The sequence below is a fragment of the Boeremia exigua genome, assembly GCF_020726555.1.
Source record: "Boeremia exigua strain MPI-SDFR-AT-0100 chromosome Unknown C7974scaffold_7, whole genome shotgun sequence".
Taxonomy (NCBI): domain Eukaryota; kingdom Fungi; phylum Ascomycota; class Dothideomycetes; order Pleosporales; family Didymellaceae; genus Boeremia; species Boeremia exigua.
This window is the reverse complement of record NW_025763524.1, coordinates 1,897,013-1,921,725: the sequence shown is the minus strand read 5'-3', so window position 1 is coordinate 1,921,725 and position 24,713 is coordinate 1,897,013. Positions and strand designations below refer to the sequence as shown.

The following is a 24,713-nucleotide window of genomic DNA, read 5'->3' as shown; positions in this document are numbered from 1 at the left end:
GGTTCTTATGAGAATATATACATCACAACAATAAGGTTCGTTATTGAAGGTCCGCTGAAAAGGATACCTAGGCGCAGCCGTGCAGCAGTAGCTCAATCCTTTATTGGTACTGAAGATCATGGATGTGCTGTGGTTCCGAGACAGTCGCTACCTTGCCCCTAGATCCCTTTTGGATGGCGATCCAAAGTTTGGCTGTAGCAGTCCTTGGAATGAAAATCCTCGAATCTGGTCCCTGTGTTCAACAAGACACTACAGTTATAGAGAAATATATAAAGGGCAAATGTCTGCTCTATATAATACAGCTTCGCTTCTCTACTGGCTTCTCCCTCTGTTACGGAATCCTAATCGTATTATACTCGCATTTATCAATACTTAACACCTTCAAGCCCAGTAAAAAAACGACAACAACAACCTTCCTAAGACACCTGAACGTATCCCAGTTCCTAGTACCAAGATGCCTTCAAAAGTCCTCCGTTTTTCGAACCTATTCAGCGGAACAAGACCAAACACGGTCTACGCACAATTTTCTGACCAGAAGCATCGCGAGAATATTGTGGAAATTTACACCCATGCCAATCACAGGTCGCATGCGTGGGTAATCTTTTCTGTAGACGTTTCGCCGGGGGAACACGAGCAGCGGTGCTTGAATGGAACCGAACAGAAGTACTACGCATACGAGTCCAATCATGAAGAAATTCCGTTTGACATCACTTCTCACTCAAGCAAGATCAATCGGTACACCACTTTCGTTGCAGAGAAAAAAAAGGAAGCGAAGACATCCACGCTCGTAATTACTGGGCTTACTTCATCAAATTGGTCTACACATCTTGACGAGATCTTGTCGTTCGAGTCCGCGTATCGTGCGAAAGATACGGCTGGCAACATCACGGTTCAATTTCGCGACATGGAGCGTGCCGAAACGATGTGGGAGAGCATCAAGGAGACAGGCATGCACAAGATATACCACGTCACTGCTCGGTTCGTGCATGATGTCTACAGCGAGGAGGAAGTCAAACAGATGTATGGCGACGATTCCGACGAAGAGGTTGTCATTTAAGTACCTAGATACCTTCGAGCCTGTCAAGGTAGCTTTACGTGAATGGGAACAAAGACTGAGGTGCTTGTCAGCTTCGAATATTTCATATCTGCTTAACAATACACAAATTTCCTCCAATCATAGGTACTGGGATCAAAAGATGCAACTTCAAGTGTGTAAGGTGGTACTATGGAGTCAGAAAAAGCGATCAGTTCCAACGGCAGAATTAGCACGAGATATCATTGACATGTCACTGGTACGAGCTAATTCTGCTTCTGCCTAGCAGACTATTTAGGGTAGGAAAGTCTTGGCATATCACGTGCTACCTCTCTTACTTCACCACAACCTTGCGAAGGTAAGCTGCACCTCTTCTTCACCAAACAATCCAAAACACGTCCAATAGTTTCTCGTCAAACAAACTCACGCGATGGCCAGTCACAAGGACAAAGCTGTACGTTGATTATCGTAGGCCTTCTGAGAACAACTGCGCTGAATATCACACAGAATAACAAGCCTGCTCGCAAAATGGGAAAGAAGACAGAGAAACGGAAATACTCTGGCAATGGTAAACAGACCAATGACAGAGTCATAATCGCAATGCTGGAGCGACAAATCAAGAAGGCTCAGAAGCTTGAGAAGGAAAACGCCGCAATGCTAGAGCGACAAATCAAGAAGGCTCAGAAGCTTGAGAAGAAAAACGCCGCAATGCTCAGAGTGGTTCGCAAGCACTACAAAATGAAGAAGAAGAAGGAGCGTGCTGCCTCACAAGCCGTCAAGAAACTGTATCGCGACCACTGCCCCGATATCCTTCAAAGAAACCAGCAGGAGCTGACCGCTTCGCCCGAGCTTGTCATGAATACAACAGATCTCATCTCAGAAGCAACTGGACCCGCTCCAGAGGAGAGTTTTTCCTCTGAGACGCAGTCTCTACAGAGCGGACCAGACGACTCAGCGACGGTCTCTGAGGAAGATCATAAGGGCGGCAGTGAGGCTCTAGCCAGGGATGACGCATACGATGACAACGAGGAAGACGACACCTCTAGCCTAAGGGACGACAGGTTGAAGTATTACGCCTTCAATACTCCTTGCAGTGACGCTGTCCTGAGTCGCGTAGCAACTGCACTCGTCAAAGAGCACAAGCTTACAGAAAGGCCATCAAACGCCCTACTGTCTGAGATTCGCAGCTTCGGTCAGACCCTCGAAAAGCAACACCCCAACAGAGTGTTCTGGGCTCCTTCCTACCTCGCCTTCAGAAAACTACACACCCTCAACACCGCTCGTACCGAAGAAAGGAGACCCACGACTTTCAAATATACAGGTCTCGCGAGTATAGTCGAGCACGCCCGCAAGTCGGCCGATGACTTCATGGTCGTACTCAAAGACTACGAGAAGAACCATATGAAGGACGGCCAAGAGAAGAAAAGCAGCGCTTGAACTGTAACGGAAGCAGGAGGAGGTGGGTATTGAGCAGAAGAACTCATGGATGACCACACAGGCTATTTTTATATGCTTGCAACGAGCCTAAGACTTCGAAAGAAGTATAAGGGCAAGGCAAACAATCTCTTTGTGTTTGACGCGTCAGGATTTACCGAGTAATTTGGGCGTGGATCTATGGACTGCTGGCTACTGCGACATATTTTTTCTTACTCTATCGCCTGGTGGGCTCATCTCAATGAGATATACAAAAGCGATCATTTCTGTAAGAGTTTTGCTCCTTATGACGTCTTTGGACTCCGGGCTGCCTGTGCGACTTACAGAGCCCGCGATTTTGAGACTCGATAGACATCAGATCCGTACTGTCAGATTCTGCTACATACATATCAAGTCCTACAACCTCCATTGTTTCAGTTGATACAAGTTCTACCGATACGCAGTAGAGAGCGCGACAAGTAGTCGATACACTGAGATAATAATTGCTACTAATCACCCCTGCGCGTCCCATATATCAATGTGTGTCTATGTGGGCAGTCTGTGATAAGAGTGTCCTGCTCTCAAATAGTCTCAGGGCTACTACTACGTGAGTCAGAGAGCTTCTCAGCATTATGATGTCTTCATTTGTCACTCACAATCGATTTCCTCTGCTGGCTGTTGGTTTTTGGTGCAAAATCAAAGTCTGATAGCTCACTGTCCCATTCACCGCCATCAGTGCGAAGCTCAGGTTCTCGTCCACGACCTGTCTTCGAGAGCGACTAAGTGTTGCGAGTTCTGCGCCTGTTGTTAAATGCAGAAACACGCTCTCAAGGCTCTGTAGCGTTGCTAGTTCCAGTTGTGCGCCTGTTATCAAACTCAGAAACACGCTCTGATAACGATGGCTGGAAGACTATTCTCCGATTCGCGATCACGGTGCGATCGATGCTCGAATTCGCGTCCACGACCCGATTTCAAGAGCGATTTAGCGCTGCGAGTTGCGCACCCGGGAAACACTTGTAGGCTGCAAATTCTTAGCTTGAGTTTCATGCGATGCTTTAAGTTCAGTTGAAGGCTTCTGTTATGAAAGAACAAGAACCAACTTAAGTTGGCTTAGTTCATTTCTGTTGAGTACGACGGTAAGGCAGCGCGTAAAATTATGCAGGGGAGGTATAGAGAAACAAGCATAGTAAAAGATGCCGGCAGAGCATCGGTCCCATAACCCGTTGGAAGTCAATGATTGATTGGGCCATTGAAGGCACCAACGGAAGCCCGGAGAGTGGCGCACGGTAACCACATTATGTAGTAGGCGCCTGCCAACCAGTCAGAAGGCACCTGCTCTCCAACGATTTTCATACCTGATGAACATTGCTACAAGGCGCCCCGCCTCCCCCGTACCCAATGCCCAGCGCAACCACCATAGACGAAACTACTCGGCGGGAGACCTTACATTCAGTGCCAATTAGGAGTTTAGAATGGACAACACTGGATTGTCCTATGAGCCCATAAAAGGTATTGTGCTAGAGACTTCTTGAGACCAGCATCTTCGCCGGTGGCTCCCAAGACCTCATCGCCTCACTCTATTCAACACCAAGGCTGCGACGGACAGCTTCGAAGACAATAACGATGACGACGGGATCGCAGCCATCGTCGCCCAAGAGGCTGCCGAGACACATCTCGAGGCAATGACCATGAACATGGACACGCCAAACGACGAACGGAAATACAATAAGCGCCCGGCAGATTCTACAGGCAAAGGAAACGGAGTACGGATGTCCTCTCATTACATTCTCAGCCCAAGCATTTAGTAGCCTCGTCGAGTTGATCTGGATTCCAAGAAGTGACCTGCCACCCAATAGCGTTTAAAATTCGAATTCAAGCTCAAAAGCTATATATATCGACATACTGATTGTATCACTGATATTTTGCGTTGAATCAAGTTGGCTGTGATTCATGGCCCTAAGAATGCAGAATAGAATGACCTAATGCCTTGTCGGTGCTTGTGGATAGGTGCGGACCACCCCCTTACATTGTCGCAGTATGCTGTCATAGTTACGAGCTCAGATACCTACGCATCCTAATTAGCTAGATAGCTATAGGATATGTTGGAAATACAAAGAGTAATGAGTAATTAAGTGTGGCTGCAGCGCGTTGTTCAGTAAAAGTGCCTATCCAACAGGATCGATGCGCGTGTACCTAGGTATGATGTAGGGAGGACATAAGTCTAATATACACCTAAAAGATCCCCTGTAGTACCTTGATAAATATGTTACTGCTCTACTGTCTACCAAGGTATCTACTTACAGATGTCACTGAACAGTTATTTCTATCAGAAAAGGGCAACAGTCATTGGAGAAGTGTGTTCAGACCCGTGGTCTCGATTACGGGGCCTGCGAGTAGGTAGTCTAGCCCTGTTAAAAAGATACTACGCTTAAGAGGCCCTCTCACAGTAGCCTTCCCGCATTTAGGTATGTACTAAAATAGGGGTGGTCTGCATATTTCGGTCATAATCATATGATTAGGAACACCCTACACTCATAATCGCATGCATGCACTCTCGCACGTATATCTCATTCATTTCTTATCTTTCTCTACTCCTTTCGACTACACCAACGATGCCACGGTGAGCTTATAAACCAGACGAAACCCTCCTGTAAGAAGAAATCAGCACTTCACATGCCCTGTTCAGTCTACCAGCAGTTGCGCATAACAACCATGTACAGGGGGAAAGGCGATCAGAACAGTTTTTCATTCACTTGGTCGCAATACACGTTTGAGTCTCCGAACGAGGCGTTGAGGGTCAGGAGTCAGGGTATACTCGTGTTACGATGAATGTTTGGCGGGTCAACGAATACAGGGGGTGAGCGTCCAAGCGCGTCCTAGAGGTCAATGCATGCTTCGGCACAGATCGTTGCCGTGGTCAAGAATGTTTGTTTGTTTGAGCATGGGGCAAGTCAGGTCTCGAAACGCCAAGCTCAAACCTTCCTGAGACAAGCGATTATAGGCACAGTATCACTGACTGCAAGAAAGAACTTGAGTACCTCACGAGTGGGCAAAAGACAATGCCGTTGAGGCAGGCTAGAACCCCGTTTAACTAACTGTTCAGCATCTTGACTATTTACGCTCCCTCTGATACAATCCACCATTAAGCAACTCAATATCAAATATACATAGGCATTAACCATCCAATCATCCATGCAGAGAGGGTGATCCGTGAACCAGCCACAGCGCTCTCACTTCTCTGTTAGCATCCCGAAAAGACGCTCAGTTGTTCTTGTTCTTATTGCCCTTGCCCTTGCCGGCGTTCTTGCCACCAGCAGCAGCGGATGACTGAGCAGGAGCAGCAGCGGCAGCGGGGCTACCCGCAGCAGCACCACCTGCAGCAGCACCGCCCGCAGCAGCGCCGCCCTGAGTCTGAGTGCCTTGAGTGTTTCCGGTCTGCTGTCCGTCTGTGTAAAGTTAGCGATGATCATGCCAAGAAGGAGGAAGACATACTGGTTCCCTGTGTACCCTGGGTGTTAGCGCCTGTCTGGGTGTTGGCAGCGCCTTGCTGTCCGTTGGCGCCTGTCTGAGTGTTTCCAGTACCCTGGGTGTTGGCGCCTGTCTGAGTGTTGCCAGTACCCTGGGTGTTGGCGCCTGTCTGAGTGTTGCCAGTGCCCTGGGTGTTGGCGCCTGTCTGGGTGTTGCCGGTACCCTGGGTGTTGGCAGCACCTTGCTGTCCATTGACTCCAGTCTGGGTGTTGCCAGTACCCTGGGTGTTGGCGCCTGTCTGAGTGTTGCCAGTGCCCTGGGTGTTGGCGCCTGTCTGGGTGTTGCCGGTACCCTGGGTGTTGGCAGCGCCTTGCTGTCCGTTGACTCCAGTCTGGGGAGCCGCTGTACCAGCCTGAGGAGTGGCTGCGCCAGCCTGGGGGGGAGGGTTTCCAGCCTGGGCGGCGGCTTGGGCAGCGGGGATGCCGTTGGCTTGGAGGTTCAGCTGGCCATTGCCGGTTCCTTGCTGTAGCGCTTGGGCAGCTGCAAAGGCGGCCTGGGGCGTACCAGCGGGCTGGCCGGGCAGAGTGGGACCCTGGCTCTGGACACCGCCGGCGACACCGGTCTGGTCGCAGACCTGGGGACGGACCGCCTGGGAGGTGGAGCCGGTGGAGGCCATGTAAGCATCGATGTTGGGGAGGACGTTTGTGCAACGGTTCTGGTTGATCAGGTCGATGTTGTTTGCTGCGGCCTGGCCCTGAACAGACATGATCTGGAGCTTGTTGACGACATCCATGAAAGCACCACCGGTGGCGAGGGTGGAGTTAGCAGCCTGGACGTTGGGCTGGGCGCCATTGGCAGCGTCGATGATAGCCTTGTGGTTGAGCTCGTCAACCTCAGCGTTGTAGGCGACAAGAGCAGCCTGCTTGAAAGCAGCGTTGTTCTGAATGCTGGCACCAGTGTTGAGGAAGTTGGAGACCATGGAGGTGTCAGCCATCCAGTTGGACACCGCGGTGGCGAGATCACCCGCAGTAGGAGTCTGGCCATTGGTTCCCGTAGCACCGGCACCAAGGCCTGTGGGTACGTTCTGTGTTCCTTGCTGCTGAGTCTGGCCATTGCCCTGCTGAGTAGCTCCACCCTGAGTAGCTCCACCCTGTTGCTGGTTGGTGGCCCCGTTGGTATTGCCGCCATTGGCATTACCGTTGCCTTGCTGGGCGAAAGGAGCAGCAAGAGCTGCGGAGGAGAGGAGAGAGGCGACGAGAATGTACTTCATGGTGAATGGTAATATGTCGGATCAACCGAAATGTGAATTAGATGCTTGAGTGGATTATGGTGAACGAATTAAAGGAAGTTGGAAGATGCTGAATAGAAGTTATTAGCCTGTTAATGAATGAGGAACCTGTCCGATGATGCTAATGTGGGTGCAGGTAGTCGAGGTATTTGTAGTCGCTGCACACTGCATCTTGTGTCATTGTCCATGCGCCTGAACACTCCGTGGAGGCGAGTCAGGCTGGGCAGCGATCTGGAACGGAGCCGTTTGTGAAGACTTGGCAGCTATTCTCAAGACAGAAAATTGCTTGAAATGACAGTCTCGTAGTGTACCAAGCGGTGCTCCAGCCCCTTCCTTGAGGTCGAAGTCAGGCGAGCGATGTGTGCTCAGGCTAGATCCCCAGACACAAACACGGAATCTCGCTGGGTGCACCTAGTTCAAACGATCGATGCAGCTACTGACCCTGTTTTGTGTCCAAGTGTCATTGTTTTGGTGGCGTCTGAGGATCAGTTTCGTCTGTCTTGGCACGCAAAGCTTGCCGGAGATCATCGAGTCTTGTCTCAACCTTTACCCACGAGGGACGCTGTTTGCCGCAAGGTTTGATTGGTTAAATCGCCAATACATTGCCGGGCAGAACTTCTAATTGGTAGTGGTGAAGTACAATCTGCGAGTGATTCCCCAGGGTGTGGACTCACTGCGCTCCGCAAGTAGCTTCGCATGGTGGTCAGTGCGCATTGTAAAACGGATTTCGAGATGTTCCGTCTCCGGGGAGTAACATGTGTTTGCTCTCAACCTAGCGGTAATCTGACAATGTGCGGGCACCACCCATTCTTAAAAGAGCCGCAAATGCGAAAGCCCACGAAGGACCTACCTCAGACTTGTTTCATAAAGTTCTAGAGCGCACGTCCTTAGCCAAACTTAATTTTTAGCATCGTACATAGGGTTAGTTGGGGGAACGACTATGATATAGCAAAGCTCGTACGACGGTTCCCATGCTCTGGGGCCGCCCTTTCCCCGCTGTCATGCTCGTCAATATAAAGTTACATACGAGAGGTGCAGCATCAGTGATCGGCCCGGAGCGAACCACATCGCTGACCACAATGCATGCGAGACAGAGCAAGACTCAGTGGGCCGACAGGAGTGATAGACTAATGGCACGTATTCGGCTACCGTCCGCGGTAAACGGTCTTTCTTGATCAACAAATCTAATGAGCCTTTGTTTCATGCCTGGCGTTGCGCTCGAACGCGATGGCTATTGCTGCACATTGGCCTCTGTCTCATTCGAGATGGACCCTTCAGCACCTTTCGCTTGTTCGTTTGGCCACCCGCTCCATTCAACACCGCTCTGTGCGGGATCCATTTGCGTTTCGATCTTTCGCACGATACGAGCGGGGTTACCCGCCACAACAGTGAAATCGGGTACATCCTTTGTTACCACGCTTCCGGCGCCTACAACACACCCTCTGCCTATCGTTACACCGGGAAGAATCATGGCGTTCCCGCCAATCCAACAATCTTGCCCGACGTGGATTTCCTTCCCAAGTTCAGGACCACGAGTCCCCTGGCGAATCACGGGATCCAGTGGGTGTGTACCAGAGTAAAATGAAACGTTTGGTCCGACGAGTGTACGGTCACCCACGGTTATCAGACAAGTATCCAGGAAGACAGAGTTGAAATTGATAAAGACATTCCTGCCGAGACGGACATTGTAGCCGTAGTCCATGGCCAGGGGAGGCTCAATCCAAGGATCATCTTCAAACAAAGCGTCGTCTTCTTCTGGTGTTGCGGCTTGCGGGGGCATTGGAGTCTTGTCCTGAATGATGCTGTTCGAGGCATCAGAAAATAGTACTCCCAGCGCAAGACAAGAGCAGGGCGGGTACCTACTCTCTGAAAAGCTCGGTCAGCTTCCGGCGCGAGACCTCGCCAGCACTCGTATAGCGGGCACATGCATGTTTGCAACGTGCTCGTTCTGCAATGAGTTCTGGCGTAAACGCGGTATAGAGCTCACCGCGAGCCATATGCTGCTTGTTCTGAGAGATAGTCATGATGACGATGATGCCTGATTTGAAATTGCAAGTCTTCGCACGATGGGTAAGCGTCTTCTGTTATTACAATTCACGTGAAAGAGCACTGGCTCAAATTCGTGCCAATCAAGGAAATCCCGTTGTCCAGCATTTAGTAAAGGAAGAGTCTACGAAGGTTTCCCGCGGGGCAACCACGGCTACAAGATTATGTAATAAGAGCTAGATGCGCTAGACTAAATACGGCTTAGTTTTGTGACGGCATCGTCCGTGTTGTTCGCAAACACGCGTGAACAATGGCAGCACCACCCTTGCGCTCTTGATATTGTCTGTCCTCGTTTGCATAAACCCACAGAATTTGTGTGCCTTCGCCTCTTCTTTTGATAATGCTGTAGGCTTCCTGTATTATTTTACCAGCCGTGCCTTCCTCATCTCTTGCCCCAACATGGCCTCAAACGGATCAGCGACTGCGTCGCACAACAACATCTCTTATGTAAACCGCCCAGCGTCGCAGGAGTCGCGGAGCTCAGAGCTTGGTACAGACCTACGTGCACGAGAGGCGCCAAATTTCCAAACCAAGCCTGTCAATCATGTGCCACCAGAGTTTTTCTTGAACGGAACACGCTCACTTGCAGGCATCGGGCTGCGAGCTTTCTTCTTGGGCAACGCTGCGCTAGCAGGCTTCCTTCTCGCGGCACAACTCGCATACCATGGCAGCCACCTATGGCGACCATCTCTTTTCCTTGGAATACTCTCTATATTCCACTTCCTTGAGTTTTACACCACAGCTGCATACAACACACCTGATGCGAAGATAAGCTCGTTCCTGCTCACCAACGGCTCTCACTATCGTATTGCGCATACAGTAGCTTTGTCCGAAACCATTATCACATCCTACTTCTTTCCAAGATGGCAGTCTAGGGTCCACTCACCAGTGGCTGTTCTTGCAGGTGTGCTTATGGTGGTGGGGGGGCAGGTGGTCAGGAGTACTGCTATGGCGCAAGCAGGCACAAATTTCAACCACCAGGTCCAGTCGAAGAAGAACGAAGGCCATGAGCTTGTGACCCGGGGCTTGTACGCGCACTTCCGTCATCCATCATACTTTGGCTTCTTCTGGTGGGGCGTTGGCACTCAGGTCATGGTTGGGAACACCGTTTGCACCTTGGCATTTGCCGGGGTCTTGTGGTATTTCTTTATGAAAAGAATCGACCGTAAGCTTCCGATCGTTTTGGGCTCGGTGGAGCTATGCTAACAATCATACAGATGAAGAGAGACACCTCGTTCAATTCTTTGGCAAGGACTACGAGACGTACCGAGCGAACACACGCGTCTGGATACCTTTTATCTAAGTAACTATGGAACAATAGGAGAAGCTGGGGGCAGGTTGCGACCGGATTGTGTGCTGCCTGGCTAAAGCCTTACATATCTCCCCATCATATCTTGCTTCGCACGCGTCCAGCCACATCAATCGAGTATTTGAAAACTACCCATGAGTGGGGCTTTATGCTCTGCCCTCTCTGCGTCATCTTCCTTCACGTGCTCTCGGTGACCCAGCGGTACCGGTTGTGAATGTAGTTGCACATCTTGGCTGACAGGAAGAATGGTTCTAGGACTGTTGTATACTTGCTCCGCTGAAAGCTTGACGAGCGCGTATGATCTCATGCTAGTGAATGAACGGATGTCGCGACTAAGACTTCTTCAAACCTCTGATCCAGTCTTTCGCCATATTTACCCTTCGCCGCAGGAGTGGGGAATGTCGTCCAGATCGTATAGAATAGAGCATGGGGCATGGAAGAGAGTGTCTGTAACTTATAAGGATATCTCGTTACGTGCTTTGGTATCGATGCGCGAGCGGATCTGCCGTGTCATTCGTGCGGGTGTTGTGTGGGTGAACCCAAGCATCTCCGTATCAGCGTGTTTCCTGCCAGAAATGCAAGGCCGCATCGCGATATCAATCTTGGGTCGACAAAGACATCGTCTTCCCCAGGGAAATAACAACCAATGTAAAGTAAGCGATGATTGCGGCTGCTTGCAAAGATGTGCGTTCGAACCCCCGGACTTATTGCCGAGGCCCAGTAGTGGGCTCTTCACCGTAGGTCTGGAGGTTTCAATACTGTGCCACGAGTGAAACACAGGATTTCATGCTCCTGTGTACAAGTAAGGTGGAAGTCGGCTCCCTGCATATGTACGCCCTAGGTCGCGTGACGCGCCCGACCGCCGATGCGTGCCCCTCACGTAACCGTGCAGCACACCAACAGGCTGCAAGTTGGGAACCTCACTTGCGCTGTCTCACCGGAGCCTGGCAAGCAATGCGAGCGAGACCGGATGCATGTTGTTGATGAGCTGGCAACTCATGACGCCGCCCCAGCTGAAGTCGCCAAGCGCTTGAGTCGCTGACTACATTCGAGTAGTTCGCTCGTCACCGCCATCAAGGGAACTGGCATACAGCACCTTTGACCAGGCTGCTGCGATAGTCGCGCCGCAATGGCAGAAGCTCGGCGAGGTAGTGGCGTTCAGGGTGATCTGGAGAAGGAATTGACGTGTTCGGTGAGTCGAGGTTCGTTCTTCAAAGTTGGTGTTAGAGTCAGGGCGGGGAAGGAACGGTGGGCAGGAACGTCACAACAATGAGAGGGAGGGACGATGAACAGAGCCAGAGAAGGATCGAGATGCCTGTCCAGTGCTCGTTCTTTTCACGGTGCTTTTGTGGTAGGAAGCTGGGATGCGCCTGCTAACAATGCTTAGATCTGCACCGATCTCCTCTACCAGCCGCTTACGCTCCTCGACTGCCTCCACACCTTCTGCGGTGCTTGTCTGAAGGAATGGTTCTCATTCCAAGCATCTGCCGCGACTTCGATCCATCCATATACGTGTCCCTCGTGCCGCGCCTCGGTACGCTCTACCCAACCGAATGCGACTGTTACAACGTTACTCGACATTTTTTTGAAAGCGAATCCAGGAAGGGGAAAGAGCGACGAAGAGAAAAAGGCGGATAAAGAAAAATACAGACCCGGCGACAATGTGTTGCCCAAATTGCGGCGGAGAGGCGGTCCCGAAGACGAGGACGATCGCAGGGTCCTTGAAGAAGTACAACAACTTAGCTTGAGGGAGGTTGGCATACCGAGCAGTAGCAACCATTCTTTGGAGCCACCAAGAGAGAGAAGAAGGCACGAGAGGAGCCGTGAAGGCAGCAGAGAGTCGAGGCGGACCACCAGTCGTAATACCTCACCATCACGGGCTGTCGCACCAGCAAGGACCATAGAGCATCAGGCGAGCCTGCGGTCGCTGCTCAGCGCTTCAGATTTGGGCGCAGATGAAGTGGACGAGGACCTTGTGCGCCACGTACTGGAGGAGTTGCTAGCTGAAGGGGTGGATTTGAACGACATTGGCACTACCCAGGAGGAGGAAATCACCGAAAGGATCGCTGAAGCTGTGCGCAGACGTCAAGCTGAGAGGCAATCTGAACGACACTCAGAGCGGCAACGTGAAAGACGCGAGAGAAGAGAAAGGCTGGCAAGAGAAGGCCTGATGAGTTCATCGCAGACATCACTGCCGCAACCTATACGCAGCGCTCCACTGCGTGACGAAGACGCATCACGGAGACGGGGCCAAGGACGTTCAGAGAGTCGAACGTCAACACCACAGAATGGTACAAGGCATGGCCCGCCAATATCGCGTCCCGGCCTGATCGATGCGGCGAACGATGGCAGTAGGCAACATAGGCGCTCTTCGAGCCAAGGCAGCTCAAGATCAGCGAGGAGAGCAGACCGTCCACCTACTCTTGGCGTCTCGTCTTCCAGACAGAGTGCCAATGGACAGGAGCGGGAGTCGACCTCCGACAATGTGACAGTGTCGAGACGTCGACAGTCAGACAATCAACAGTCGGGCAGCGCAGAGGCTCGTCAGCAATTTCGACGCAGCATCTACGATAGTATGGCTGCTGCAAGTCCGGTCTCGCCTCTAACAACGGGATTCAATATACCCGGTAGCGACAGCCCTGTCAGCACATTGACGACGTTCGCTCCGCCACTGCATCCCTCTCCATCATCACCACCTGCAGAGACCCCTTTCCGTGTCCCGTCATTGCGTCGGATTACCGATCCCGCGAGTGGAAGACCGCCTCGTATTTCCCTCACAGGCACTCCACCACTGGTGTCGCCCCCATCGTTCCTCCGTTCTGCAACTGACCCAAATGTCAATGAAATACGCTCACGACAAGCTTCAGATTCAACGCCTTCAACGCCCATTCTCCATGCGGAGCCACATGTTTCATGTAAGTCTTGTGGCAAGGACCATATTGAGTATGAATTGCACTACAGCTGTCAACGGTGCGACGATGGCAACTACAACATCTGTCTGCGCTGCTTTCGTATTGGCAAAGGCTGCAGGCATTGGTTCGGGTTCGGCTGGGCTGCATGGTTGCGCTACGAGCGCCAGACTCCTCAGGGTGGCTACCCGCCGAATGACGAACATCCTCACGTGCTGACCGGACGTCGATATCGAAGGCCACTCGCCCAACTCGTCGAATCGACCCTACCTCCGCATGAACTCCTAAGTGAGCACAACCCCGACCAGCGCAAAGAACTAGGCGTGTTCTGCGATATCTGCAAAGCGTTCGCGAATGCATGCTACTGGAAGTGCGACTACTGTAATGAGGGCGAATGGGGTTATTGTAATGATTGCATCAACCAGGGTCGTCACTGCACGCATCCACTCCTTCCTGTTGCACACAAGTCTCAGACCGATTTATCCGATAGCCCTGAGCTTTCGCTGCCCTCAACGCCTCACGCCAACACCGATTCTCTCGCACCACCTGACCACGATTACGAAGCTACAACACCCCCGTTGACGCCTAAGACGGCTTCGTTGATGCGGGGCCCGATCCTCTTCACCATCGCAAATCTCACCTTTCGCCCTCTTACATTCACAACACTATGCAATATCTGCAGATATCCCATCCCGCCGTCGAACACTCGCTATCACTGCTTGAAATGCAACGCCGGCGACTATGATGTATGCATGGCTTGCTATCATAAGCTGGTGGTTTCGAACCGGATCAGCAAAGAAAATGGTATCAATGGCTGGCGTAAATGTTTCCGTGGTCACCGCATGGTCGTAGTAGGTTTTGAAGATCGTGACGGGGGGCAGCTGCGCATTGTGGTCAAGGATCTTGTCGGTGGCTGGGCGCTCAAAGACGATGAGGATCAGGCAAGGTCGCCAACATCAAGAGCTCCGCAAAGATATCCTCCAGACGGTGGTACTGGACTTAGATTACAAGCTCGCTGGGGCCACTGGCCGGAGGAGGGCGTCAGAGATGAGCTTGCATTTCCGAAAATTTCAGAGATAAGGGAAGCGGCCGATGTTAATGGCGAGTGGTATTGGGGGGTGTACTGTGGCATGGTGGGTCTATTTCCTGCCAGTCATGTCGCTACTGTTTGAGTTGCAGACCTGCTTTTTGAACACGAAGATATGAATGCATGAACGTAATTGTAAGACATTATCCGAAAGAGTTTAATGGTTGCTAAACTTAACACACCACAAGAATGACCGACTGGTATTGAAATTTCAACTATCGACGGAAACTAGCAGTATCTTGCATCAGGAATTCTCAGTGGCCAAGATGACTTTGTGGTCACATACATCAATCTGGGTTAATCTGTCTCAGACGAGCAGAATGAATTCGTCGAGATTATGTGATCTGTTTGTTTCAGGTGCAACGTCTGTGAAGAAAGAAAGGGACAATCGGTGATGTAAGTACTCTACAGAATTGCCAGAAACTCGTTTTATCTACTGGTGGATTTCCTATGAAATCCCGATCGACTTCCTTTATCGAAGACCTCAATTATGTTCGCATGGCGTAAGCTCAGATTAGTACCATCTGCTGATTCTCCAGTTCCCATCTTGGACCAATTGCATGCATCTTTCAAGAGTAACATCTCTGCAAGCAGTGTCCATCAGAAGCCGGCCCAAGCGCTTATGTGTAACTGTCTCCTTCTGAACATATGATCTGCCATATGTTCTGCCATGTGTGCTGTTGTGATGCATCACAAGGAACACGAAGAACAAAATCAGAAAAAAAAACACAAACGTTGAGACTGCACACTGATACCCTGGGCGCGTTTCCAGCAGAGCCATATGACGGTGGCGGCGAAGGGGCTGTGGCTTCCAACCAGGCGTGTATACGGTGGTCCCTCGGGTGCGGTGAAAGGGCCATTGCATGATCAGTATCTCGGCTCCGTTCGAGCGCTCTTTGCGCAGCGATCGGAGCAGAGACAAGAGGAACCGGCCTACTTATGAAGTTGGATGGTTGTTGACGCTTGGAGTTGTCTCTCAACTCGTTGATGTAAGACAGTGGCGCAAGATAGGTGGTTCCGTCTTGGAGGGTAACTACCTCTTGCCTTGCCGTTTTGCGGAAAGTGTAGCGCATTGTGGATGTGCGTTTCCTGTACAACCTGAATTCGCGTTGGAGATGATAAGAGCAAACGAGTTTCCTCGATGAGCTGAAGCTGTGTTGATGATAAGAGCAAGAGGGTTTTCTTTGTGAGCTGGAGCTGCGTTGATGATGAGAATGAGAGAATACTGTGTGAGGATGGGCAATATATGGAAGCAAGCTACGAAAATTCCATGGTATGGGACGAAAACAATAGTTGTTTACATGATTGACACGATGGCACGAACCATAGGTGCGACGCTGCTTCACTAAAATTCGTCCCTGACTTCCAACACAACCGCCGAAGTCTCAGTCTCCTGAAAGAATTACAGCTGAAAAGTCACCGACAGCGTCGAGAGTAGCATCATCATCCACAAGGCTGCATCTAAATTAATACACGGGAACGAATATGTATCGACACGTATGACCGAAGTCTTGTTGGTCTTGGTAAGAGATCAAAGTGAGGTTATCATTATTTTATTGCGAATCGATACTTGGCTGCCACGTGCGAACCAAAAGAACAAACCAAAGTACAATACTCAGCACTTGAGTTGTTCTTGACAGAGTGATTGCTATCTAAGTAGTCCTACAATATGTATACATGTAATCCAAACGCAAAATTCTGCTACGCCGCTCGTGTTCGCAATTGAACACCATGCCACTGAGCAATTTCTTCCTTCAGCACCTGGTTGACCAACTTGTGCTGCTTGATTACAGTCAATCCCTTGAACCTAGGCGACTCGATTTCAATTGCATACATGGAACCGCAGCCGCCACTGATGTCTTGAACCTGGAAGATGGGTCAGCGTGCCATCCACGAAACATGTTGTCCGCGGTGCTCGATCCTACTGTCGCGAAATTCTCGACAATAAAATCCACTTGTCCGTTCATCTATCCGTTGCGAGACTGGCACGGTGAGGGCGCCGACCGCACGGCGATTTGTGTTAGATGACGTGCATCTCAACACTTTTGCGTACACCGTTCTTCAGCACTGCCAGGCCGCCCCCCAAGGAATCTGACCACGCACCTCAAGCTTAGTAGGTTCCAGCTCCCCCCTTATCTTGTTGAAGATATGTAGCTCTGCATCATTCAGGAAGTCTGGTGGCTCTGGCATACCACTTGCTTGCGTACTGTATGCTCGAGTCGCGCCATGTGTGGCCTGGAACCGTGTCAAGGCGGTCGCGCGTATGCACTGAGGCCTAACTATTGCTGCTGCGGTCGAGAGGAGTTGCGCGCCGGCGCGCATACGAATCTGGGGTTGCACGGATGCAGAGGCTATGCGGCGAATGAGAAATGCTCTGGAAGGCGCCATGGCGTGCTGTAAATATGTATCAGAGAGTGCATTGCGGGGTGCATACTGCAATCGATATTCGTCTAAGCTTACGAGAGAGCACGCGACTGTTTACGTCGAAGTTTGGTTTACGTGAATGGCAGTCGCGAAACTTCGTCATAGCTCCACCATGCCTCCAGGGCAAGCGATCAGTCACGTGGAGTGAGCGTCGTTCTAACTGCAAGCGAGCGATCCATCTCCGAGCCATCTTCGAAGCATTACCGACAGTGCGCTGTTCACCCAGATCCCTTGGTGACTGGGCACTGTCGTTGCTGCATAAGCGCTCCGATTCCTCAACAGAAGATGCAGTCTATGGATCGCACCGCCGAACGCTCTGTGGTTTGTTGGCACCGCTGCATGCATTTCTGGGGTGCAGAAACTTTACAGATTGAGGAGCAGGCCCGGTCGCTCACCGCCGGATCTGTAATGTGTATCTCTAGGTACCCGGGTGTACCTAATCAGGCCATTCGCTCTCAGCCCCGCTCGTTCGACCCTCGACAATAATTACCACCCACTCTCAAGCCCAACGAGGAAACTTTTTGCGCTACCGATGAATGCAACATTTCAATCTGCACGCTGACACAAAGCGATTCCCAACGGTTCGGTGACCACACTTATCCCGCTCGATGGTGATGGCGGGGTGCAGTCGGCTTCTTTGTCTCCGCAATCCATCTCAGCCCATGGGCTCATGTCACCGTATCACGTTTCTGGTCGACATGATCCAACACGGAGGACAGACCCCTCTTTTCCAAGACGCCAGGCCGAGACCATGATCAGCACCATGGCTGGAGGATTTTCACATGAAAACTCAGGGTTCAAGGCAATGCATGGTACTACCTGTCTCTTTCCAGACGCTAAAAGCTGGGGATTGCGAGAGCCGCAAAGATTTGCGCAAGTGGCCATTGGAAGAGGGAGCATATTGGCAACAAATCGCTAGACGGCAGGCACGATGGTGTAGACGCTTGTCGTAATGTTGCATCCCTTGACGTACGGTGATGCCATCTACGCTGTGCGGCAGGATCCCAACGAGGCGATCAGTTGTGAGGCTGGCACATGAGGTCTTAGATCATGCCTTACGGGAGCGCGATTTCGGGCAAGCTAGAGAACATTGCAAACGTCGTAGCCGAGATGGCCCAGCATGGCACTGCGGAGACCGGAGTAGCTCCCATGTCCGTTATGGGCCGTGGCGACGGTTGCTCTATTACTTCACACTCTCAAGTAATGTGATCGCATTCCCTGATAGATTTTTGAGCTGCTACCATAATTGCAGAGATTGCCGGACTCCGACAGGTCCACGAAGCGCACTCCTGGCTCCGAGTAAGCAATTGCTACGACGAGACCCTGCTTCTGCTTGTCAGCTATGCATCGTCCCTTCTCAGCAACGTCATGTTCAAGATTAGACGATGATGCTGGGTTGTATGTGCTGTGTAAAACGTATGACGACTGGCTTTTGGTGGTTCAGAGTTGCCTCACGATTGACCTCATTCTGAGGCTTGCATGAATCGACTGCAGCAATCAGACCAACCCACCACTTCCTGTAGCCTCTCTTCGGAGCAAGACCTTCGAGATCGACGAAAGATGATCGCCGCCACGGCCCCAGCTTGCAACACAGCTTTCGCGCAAACAGACGTTCCGCGCCACACGCTCATCACCGGAAATATGTACCCATTCACCTTCATCTTATCCAATCACCCACGCCGGACATCGCCTTTCTGTGACTACTCTCTAGCGTCCCGTTGCCGCCGGCTGGCCTCCAGACTCCCAAGAGCGCCGTTGATGTCCAGGCCGACTCTTGTGGCTCATGCAGGGCCCACACCACCTCCACGGGGGAGGAATGCCTTGCATGCACAAGACGAGGCCAGCGGCTCCTAGAGCCTCACAAACCAGGAGCTTTACACCGAGCGTACGAGTTGCAACGGCCCACTCTCAACAATTTGAAGTTGCGACCGAAGACATGCCGCGACCCTCATGTAAGCAGCTAGAGGATGGTGGCCGAGAGTGTATGCATACTGGTGGGGAACGGACGCGACAATGAAGGATTGGGTATGCGGAGTGCGGAGATGGTAAAATGTCTCCAGTTTTCAGGGCGTACGCGTTACATCCAAACGCAGCCAGGACATCATCTAGTCCTTCGAAGGTGACGAAAATCTGTGTTGAACGCGTACCAACGCAGATCGTGGATTCTGCTTGTGAACCATCGATGCTACTGTTTGACTTGCCTACGAAAATCACGGTACACGTCTCGACTCGGCGTTTGAAATACTGAAGTCCGAAGCGTAGCGTGTGCTCTGCCGTCTTGGAAGACCCTGGGCTGCACCTATCCGCTCAGGGTCTCATGCTGCATTCGTTGTTTTTAGGTAGTTTACTGTGACAATGACTGCTCGTGTGCCTCGGATCCTCATCAAGCTTCACGTCTGTCGACTCGCCTCCACATCTCACCCCAGTTTGCTTGCGTTCTTGGTTTGCTTTCCCTGCATGTACGCTAGATGCACAGCAGGATCACATCTCTCAAGCTCTGTCTTCCCCTGTCACGTCATCACATCCTTCACGGCTTCTGATAGCCAACCGGCGCTCCATCTAACCCATAACATCCAACGGCCCGCTTATTCGCGCCACCACCTTGGAGTTCATGGCCTCAACACATCCCCAAAGCAGAGCGTGGTTGTCAAAGGATTCAGCAGACCCTGATCGTCGTTCAGCGCCTGTCATGCACGACACAGGTTACTGGCTTGAGCGGCATATGGCTCGTGTTGCGCCGTCAGTGTCTGTTTGTTGGGACATTGCCACTCCGCAACCCATCTACCAAACAGCCACAATATTCAACAAACAGGGGTATTGGTGTTTTTGACAACGCTGAACTGCACATTTCAAGATACTATCATCCAGGGCTCACATTATGCTTTATCTCGCCCACAGCGACTTACCATATTTTGCAAGTGAGATGCTGATGAGAGGTGGTTCTCGCAAGTGGGGCATGTGTGGACGAGGTGTGCTAAGAAAAGCCGGCGCGTGCGTGCAGCCGAGACCGCTAGTCTGCATTGCGGAAGTGTCCTTGGCTGAGTGTCGCAAGGGTCCTCGGTTCCGGACAACGGTTGCGGGGCAAGTTGCGGCCTCGTTTTGTCAGTCAAAGCACGAGAAGCAGTATTCACCATCTCCTGAACTTGAGCTTGGTATACTGGACCCTCACCACTAGACGGAACTTGAAGTTCACTCTTTAAGGGAGCCTTGTTTCGTTGAGCTCAATGATCTCCCCGATGGGACAGAATGCACAGTAACAGCGCGCGTTTGGAGACTAAACAGTGGTAACGCTGCGGGTATTCAGTTGTCGCACAGGAGCACCGGTTATCTCACATGTCCGAGTCTTGTCGATCTGATAAGGTAATGTACAAAAGGCCGCACTGCAAGCTGTCATGCATGATAAGACACGATTCGCGGGACCTGTTAACCGAGTCCTTTGGCAATATGGGGTATGCATGTTGTGTATTTTCCATGGATGGATTTTAGCGCGCGACTGAACAGCATCCATATGCCTATCAGGCGGCGTTGGCACACTGAAATAAAGTCCCTATCGAGCATGCCGAAAGCCTGTATGTTATCGGTCCGCAACCGACCTATCACTTTCGGACCACAGAGCGTAGTGCTGCGGGTATCTTTCATCCTTCCCGTCTCACCTCACCTTACTGCATACTAACGTGCTTTTCTGTGCTTCAAGTACAGCATGTTCATGCACAGGAACCAGGATTACGCCTTTCTGGCATCGCTCTCTGCGTTTGGCATTCGATGGCGAGTGGCAGTTGCCGAGTGGGATTTCGGTATCGTCAGGGGACATTCTCGTGAGCCGACCCGAGCACGTCGTACAGTGCGTGATATCATACACAAAGCTATGTAAGAAATACTTCAGGTGGCCAGGGAGATGACTGAATAACGCTGTGCTCACAGCACGCCTGGCGTCCGCCTACTGTGTACGTTGTAGCGAACGTAAAAACCATTTCAAGTATGCCAACCTGCGTGAAGCAAACCTGTTTGTTGGGCGACAAATTGAAGCAACTGTCTGTTAAGACTAAACCTTAGGTGCTCATCATGGTTTTGGGTGGATGTTTGCCGGTGTTGATCTGGCCTCTAGAGGGCTTCTCATGTCAGCCCACTACGGGATTTGACTGGATCACCGCTGACGGATCGGTCCATACCGTCATCTACACCGTTCAGCGGAAGCCTCTTGTGCCCCGCAATGACATTCCAATTTGACGTGATAACGCGTATAAGCTGGTGTTGTGCGATGTGTTGCCGTAGTCCTATCAATCACCAATCACTGTGATGGGATGACACAGATTAGCCGACCACGGATTGCGGCTGACAAGGAGCAGACGTGCAACTGAACCTCTGGGTTAGCTTGCAAGAACTGTGCAGCAAGACTCGAACTAAAAGAACCCGACTGATCAACGACTGCACGGTCCGACATGTGCAAATCTACAGCATGGTCATGATCATGTATGTAATGTGGAGCGATAGGTGACAGTAGATTCAGATTGGTTATGCCCCACGAGTGAAGCCGAGAACAGCGGCCCGACCGAGAGCGGCCGAAAACGGATACGCCGGGGGCCGTACAATATGCTGCGGATAGCCCGGCCTCGATATCACGTCCACCAAAATTCGAGATCCCATGGATGCGAAGGAGCAGTGTGTTACGCTGTCAGTGTTGGTCGTTGATGGCCGGCCAGTAACTGACGTGTTGTCGAGATGTTGGAGCTTTCGAGGCCAATCATTCGAGTCAACGTCACTAGCGGTACATCGCTTACCGTCAACACGTCGCGCGTCTGTCAAGGAAGGTTACGCATGGTTTCCTTTGGGTACACTGAGTACGTGCGAACCATGCGCATCGGTTTTTTAGGTAATTTCTTTGCTGCATACCTGCAGACTACCTAGCTCCTAGAGGACTGATAGTTGCCATACGAATGTTCTCAAGAACTCTTGGGAGTCGAAATGACAGGAGACTTCAGCGTGCAAGACCCTGGTCAATGGAGCTCTGCTAGGCTATCGTCCGTTTCGGTCCGTCACATCCATGATGTTGGAGTGGGGCACTGGCGGGTACCCACATCCAAAAATGTACATGCGATAGCTCCTTTCTGGCTCTCAAGAGGAACGGCAAGAGGTCCCGCGACCGTGAAGACTTAAACGCGATGCCGGGCATGATTAGACTGATGGTGTTAGAAGACGGTGCTTCAAGAAGCGGTGTACATCAGACACATCGCTGGTGAGGATCAGGTGCCCACGCATCCCTATCTCTGAACAAAAACAAAACTCGCCGTGTGGCTCAAGGCATTGTGACTGGTCGTGTGCACTAGGTATACTGATGGGGCGTCCCTACGAGACCAAGCGCTGTGTGACATCACGCATCGTGAAAACAGAACGGGTCGTGCACATCCCACATCGCTAAAAAGCAGATTGCTGCCTGTGTGGAGATGCACACGATGCATGGGCCACTCCAAGCAACGTGGCCTGACGTCGTTCATGGATGTCTCCAACCCCAAGGCAGTGTTGTCGTAAGATGAGACTGTCCTTGAGTCTCACATATGTTGTGCGCTACAAATCGATCAGGCATTCCTGTTCTGCAAGCATGGCCGCCTGCAACTTGACGCGCTGGAATAGCAGTACCAACTGTGTCAATGGCGTATCCGATATCCGCATTCTTTGTCCTGGTTCGAATGATGGCTGACTGATAGCAGTGACCCAAACCTTGGCTGTAATGGCATCGCCGGAGATGGAGAGTGCATTGACCGGCCGGTGTGGGTATTAGCGAGTCGGGTCTGATTCGCGCATTCCATGCTTTTTGGTGAACTTGGTAAGAATGCCAGTGAGCAAGCTTGCGGCCATGGTTCCATCCCAAACCTAGAAGAGTCAAGGTTATTCCGTTTGTGAGTAGCCCAGCTAAGTACTCGTCAGTACCGTCAATTGGCGTGCGGTGCCCGATCCCGTTGGAAGTTGAATGGTGCTGAGTGCAGCTCGACAGTGGGGATGGAAGCAAATTTCATCGAGGGAACCCACTGCCTTTGACTCCGGTATCTGCGAGCTGCGCGCTTGTGTGACTCTCTGTCCGTATCGTTGCGTCCCGCGCGGTGCTGTTCTTGCGAGAGTGCGGGCGGAGTATTGCTGTAAGGGGCATAGCTCCCGGCAGTCTCGAGTCAAAGCTTCCAACTTAGATCGTCCATCCAGTGGGGATCGACGATGAGCAACGGCGGCCCAGGCGGGGCTAAGAGAGGCAAGGCGGTACGTTCGTGACTGTGCGCTGAGTGGCCCACGCGGGCTGTTCTGCCGGACAAAAAACTTTGGATGCTCGGGCGTTGACCAGAAAGCGGGCTAGTGCAGCTTGGATCTGTGGTCTGGCCAACATGAGGATGTTAGAAAACAGGCGACGAGATGCGTTTCACGTCGCGATAGGGTGGACATTGCTCTCAAACTCCTTCACCGCGTTTGTCCTTCACCGTGTTTGATCGTCCTTTGGATAAGTGCGCGACCGTGGCCTGCAGCCGTGCTCCACAGTGTGTCGGTCAGCGCAATCTACAGGCGGTAAGCCAAATCTGCGCGGTTACCAGTTCCCTTGAGCAACGGTGGGCAATATTAGTGTTGTGGTGGTGTTCGCGGCGTGTCAGCTCACTTGTGAGCACAGCGAGGCGATCAGGATGTCAGCCACCAATGCTTAGGCTCGCGACATGCCGATCAGTCTATGGAGAGCTATGAAGACGCGTAGACGCGCGCGGGTGATTCGAGGCCTGCGGATAGAACGGTACGGCTTGCACGCAGAGGGGTACACGGTCGTAAGCAACCGGCTGGAACAGAATCAGATTGTGCACCTGGGTACAGCTACACGCTGCGTACGCGATGATGCCCTTTGTAAAGTTTGCTAGCGCACTGCACACTCGACGCGCAACAGTGCGGGGAAATTAAGTGGTGAAGCCGCACACATCGGCGCTTTACTGGACCAATGGACGAAGTATCGCAGTGCATTGCTAGGGCAGCCGTGAATGGGCGAGGAGTGTCGACGAGGCATGTCTCTGATATTGACGTGTCCTGTGCAGTCTGACCCCAGGCCCCACGGCACAACGTGCCCGCAGTACGCAAGAAATGCTCCACGCCCCGTGGAGGTTTCAGACGGAGTGGGTTGCTGTGGAGCGTGGAAAAGCTGGTTGCGAGAATAGAGTTCGCTGACGGCTCGCTTGTTTGGAGCAGGGGTTGCAGGGCCAAGTGTGGCCTAGCGCACGCAGCAAACGGCGATCGCAGCCTCATCTGAGCAGTTTGACCACCGAGCAACTGGAAAGAGGTGTGGCTGCGAGCACGAAGCCGCGCCCTACTTGCTCCGATCATTCAGGTACCGCAAAAGCTTCTTTGCGGGTCGCGACACACACCAACACGGGCAGCGCAGAATGGACGGTGCGAAGGGCGGGCAGATGCAGCCGTTTTCATCAGCTCACCCCCATTACAATGACATCACCTCGCTCGGACGCCTGGCTTGTGCGCAAACAGAGGCGAAAGTCTCGTCGACGCTGGCCGTGGGTTGCCTGCGTGGCTTGTGCGGCGACGAGGCTCCGTGGCGCAAACGCATCGCCACGCATTGCAACGCATCAGAACGCGTCTGCACATTGCACACTGCGCACCGCACTCTGCACGTTGCAGTGGCAGCATGCTGCAGCGGACGTCCGCCCAGTCCGGGGGACTAGCAGTGCCATGTCGAGGTCTGAGGTCGTCCGTCTCAGCCCATG

The 24,713-nt window shown here is 51.9% G+C and overlaps 7 protein-coding genes across 7 annotated transcripts; 5 read left to right on the top strand and 2 right to left on the bottom strand.

Annotated features, from left to right (window-relative positions):
• Positions 1 to 454: 454 nt before the first annotated feature.
• On the top strand, positions 455 to 1,057 carry C7974DRAFT_377277 (uncharacterized protein; the record flags this gene model as incomplete). The annotated part of the gene is made up of 1 exon (XM_046140341.1): positions 455 to 1,057. One exon carries the CDS (start codon positions 455 to 457, stop codon positions 1,055 to 1,057), a length of 603 nt encoding a protein of 200 aa, XP_045996604.1.
• A 357-nt stretch (positions 1,058 to 1,414) lies between these two features.
• On the top strand, positions 1,415 to 2,470 carry C7974DRAFT_425421 (uncharacterized protein; the record flags this gene model as incomplete). Its single annotated transcript, XM_046144475.1, has 2 exons — positions 1,415 to 1,487; positions 1,541 to 2,470. The coding sequence occupies exons 1-2, from the start codon at positions 1,464 to 1,466 to the stop codon at positions 2,468 to 2,470; spliced, it is 954 nt and encodes a 317-aa protein (XP_045996603.1). The 5' UTR covers positions 1,415 to 1,463.
• A 3,057-nt stretch (positions 2,471 to 5,527) lies between these two features.
• C7974DRAFT_208100 (uncharacterized protein) lies at positions 5,528 to 7,371 on the bottom strand. The gene is made up of 2 exons (XM_046136903.1): positions 5,939 to 7,371; positions 5,528 to 5,892 (listed from the first exon to the last, which is right to left on the bottom strand). The coding sequence occupies exons 1-2, from the start codon at positions 7,182 to 7,184 to the stop codon at positions 5,708 to 5,710; spliced, it is 1,431 nt and encodes a 476-aa protein (XP_045996602.1). The 5' UTR covers positions 7,185 to 7,371; the 3' UTR covers positions 5,528 to 5,707.
• Positions 7,372 to 9,486: 2,115 nt separating this feature from the next.
• On the top strand, positions 9,487 to 10,677 carry C7974DRAFT_208065 (prenyl cysteine carboxyl methyltransferase-like protein Ste14). The gene is made up of 2 exons (XM_046136900.1): positions 9,487 to 10,413; positions 10,466 to 10,677. The coding sequence occupies exons 1-2, from the start codon at positions 9,648 to 9,650 to the stop codon at positions 10,549 to 10,551; spliced, it is 852 nt and encodes a 283-aa protein (XP_045996601.1). The 5' UTR covers positions 9,487 to 9,647; the 3' UTR covers positions 10,552 to 10,677.
• On the top strand, positions 10,678 to 11,646 carry C7974DRAFT_208066 (uncharacterized protein). The gene has a single exon (XM_046136901.1). The coding sequence runs from the start codon at positions 10,803 to 10,805 to the stop codon at positions 11,328 to 11,330; it is 528 nt and encodes a 175-aa protein (XP_045996600.1). The 5' UTR covers positions 10,678 to 10,802; the 3' UTR covers positions 11,331 to 11,646.
• On the top strand, positions 11,509 to 14,799 carry C7974DRAFT_208073 (RING finger domain-containing protein). Its single transcript, XM_046136902.1, has 3 exons — positions 11,509 to 11,749; positions 11,945 to 14,688; positions 14,742 to 14,799. The coding sequence occupies exons 1-2, from the start codon at positions 11,687 to 11,689 to the stop codon at positions 14,636 to 14,638; spliced, it is 2,757 nt and encodes a 918-aa protein (XP_045996599.1). The 5' UTR covers positions 11,509 to 11,686; the 3' UTR covers positions 14,639 to 14,688; positions 14,742 to 14,799.
• Positions 14,800 to 16,090: 1,291 nt separating this feature from the next.
• C7974DRAFT_396774 (bola protein) lies at positions 16,091 to 17,108 on the bottom strand. Its single transcript, XM_046142114.1, has 2 exons — positions 16,657 to 17,108; positions 16,091 to 16,419 (listed from the first exon to the last, which is right to left on the bottom strand). The coding sequence occupies exons 1-2, from the start codon at positions 16,939 to 16,941 to the stop codon at positions 16,255 to 16,257; spliced, it is 450 nt and encodes a 149-aa protein (XP_045996598.1). The 5' UTR covers positions 16,942 to 17,108; the 3' UTR covers positions 16,091 to 16,254.
• Between the last annotated feature and the right edge of the window lie 7,605 nt (positions 17,109 to 24,713).

What these genes read in the sequence shown, in the direction of transcription:
- C7974DRAFT_208100 (XM_046136903.1), bottom strand. Translation starts at nt 7,184, where the DNA reads ATGAAGTACATTCTCGTCGCCTCTCTCCTCTCCTCCGCAGCTCTTGCT. An exon ending in CCAGGGTACACAGGGAACCA is followed by an intron (nt 5,893 to 5,938) that starts GTATGTCTTCCT and finishes AACTTTACACAG; the next exon opens with ACGGACAGCAGACCGGAAAC.
- C7974DRAFT_208065 (XM_046136900.1), top strand. Translation starts at nt 9,648, where the DNA reads ATGGCCTCAAACGGATCAGCGACTGCGTCGCACAACAACATCTCTTAT. An exon ending in CTTTATGAAAAGAATCGACC is followed by an intron (nt 10,414 to 10,465) that starts GTAAGCTTCCGA and finishes ACAATCATACAG; the next exon opens with ATGAAGAGAGACACCTCGTT.
- C7974DRAFT_208066 (XM_046136901.1), top strand. Translation starts at nt 10,803, where the DNA reads ATGGTTCTAGGACTGTTGTATACTTGCTCCGCTGAAAGCTTGACGAGC.
- C7974DRAFT_208073 (XM_046136902.1), top strand. Translation starts at nt 11,687, where the DNA reads ATGGCAGAAGCTCGGCGAGGTAGTGGCGTTCAGGGTGATCTGGAGAAG. An exon ending in AGAAGGAATTGACGTGTTCG is followed by an intron (nt 11,750 to 11,944) that starts GTGAGTCGAGGT and finishes AACAATGCTTAG; the next exon opens with ATCTGCACCGATCTCCTCTA.
- C7974DRAFT_396774 (XM_046142114.1), bottom strand. Translation starts at nt 16,941, where the DNA reads ATGGCGCCTTCCAGAGCATTTCTCATTCGCCGCATAGCCTCTGCATCC. An exon ending in TGGAACCTACTAAGCTTGAG is followed by an intron (nt 16,420 to 16,656) that starts GTGCGTGGTCAG and finishes CCCATCTTCCAG; the next exon opens with GTTCAAGACATCAGTGGCGG.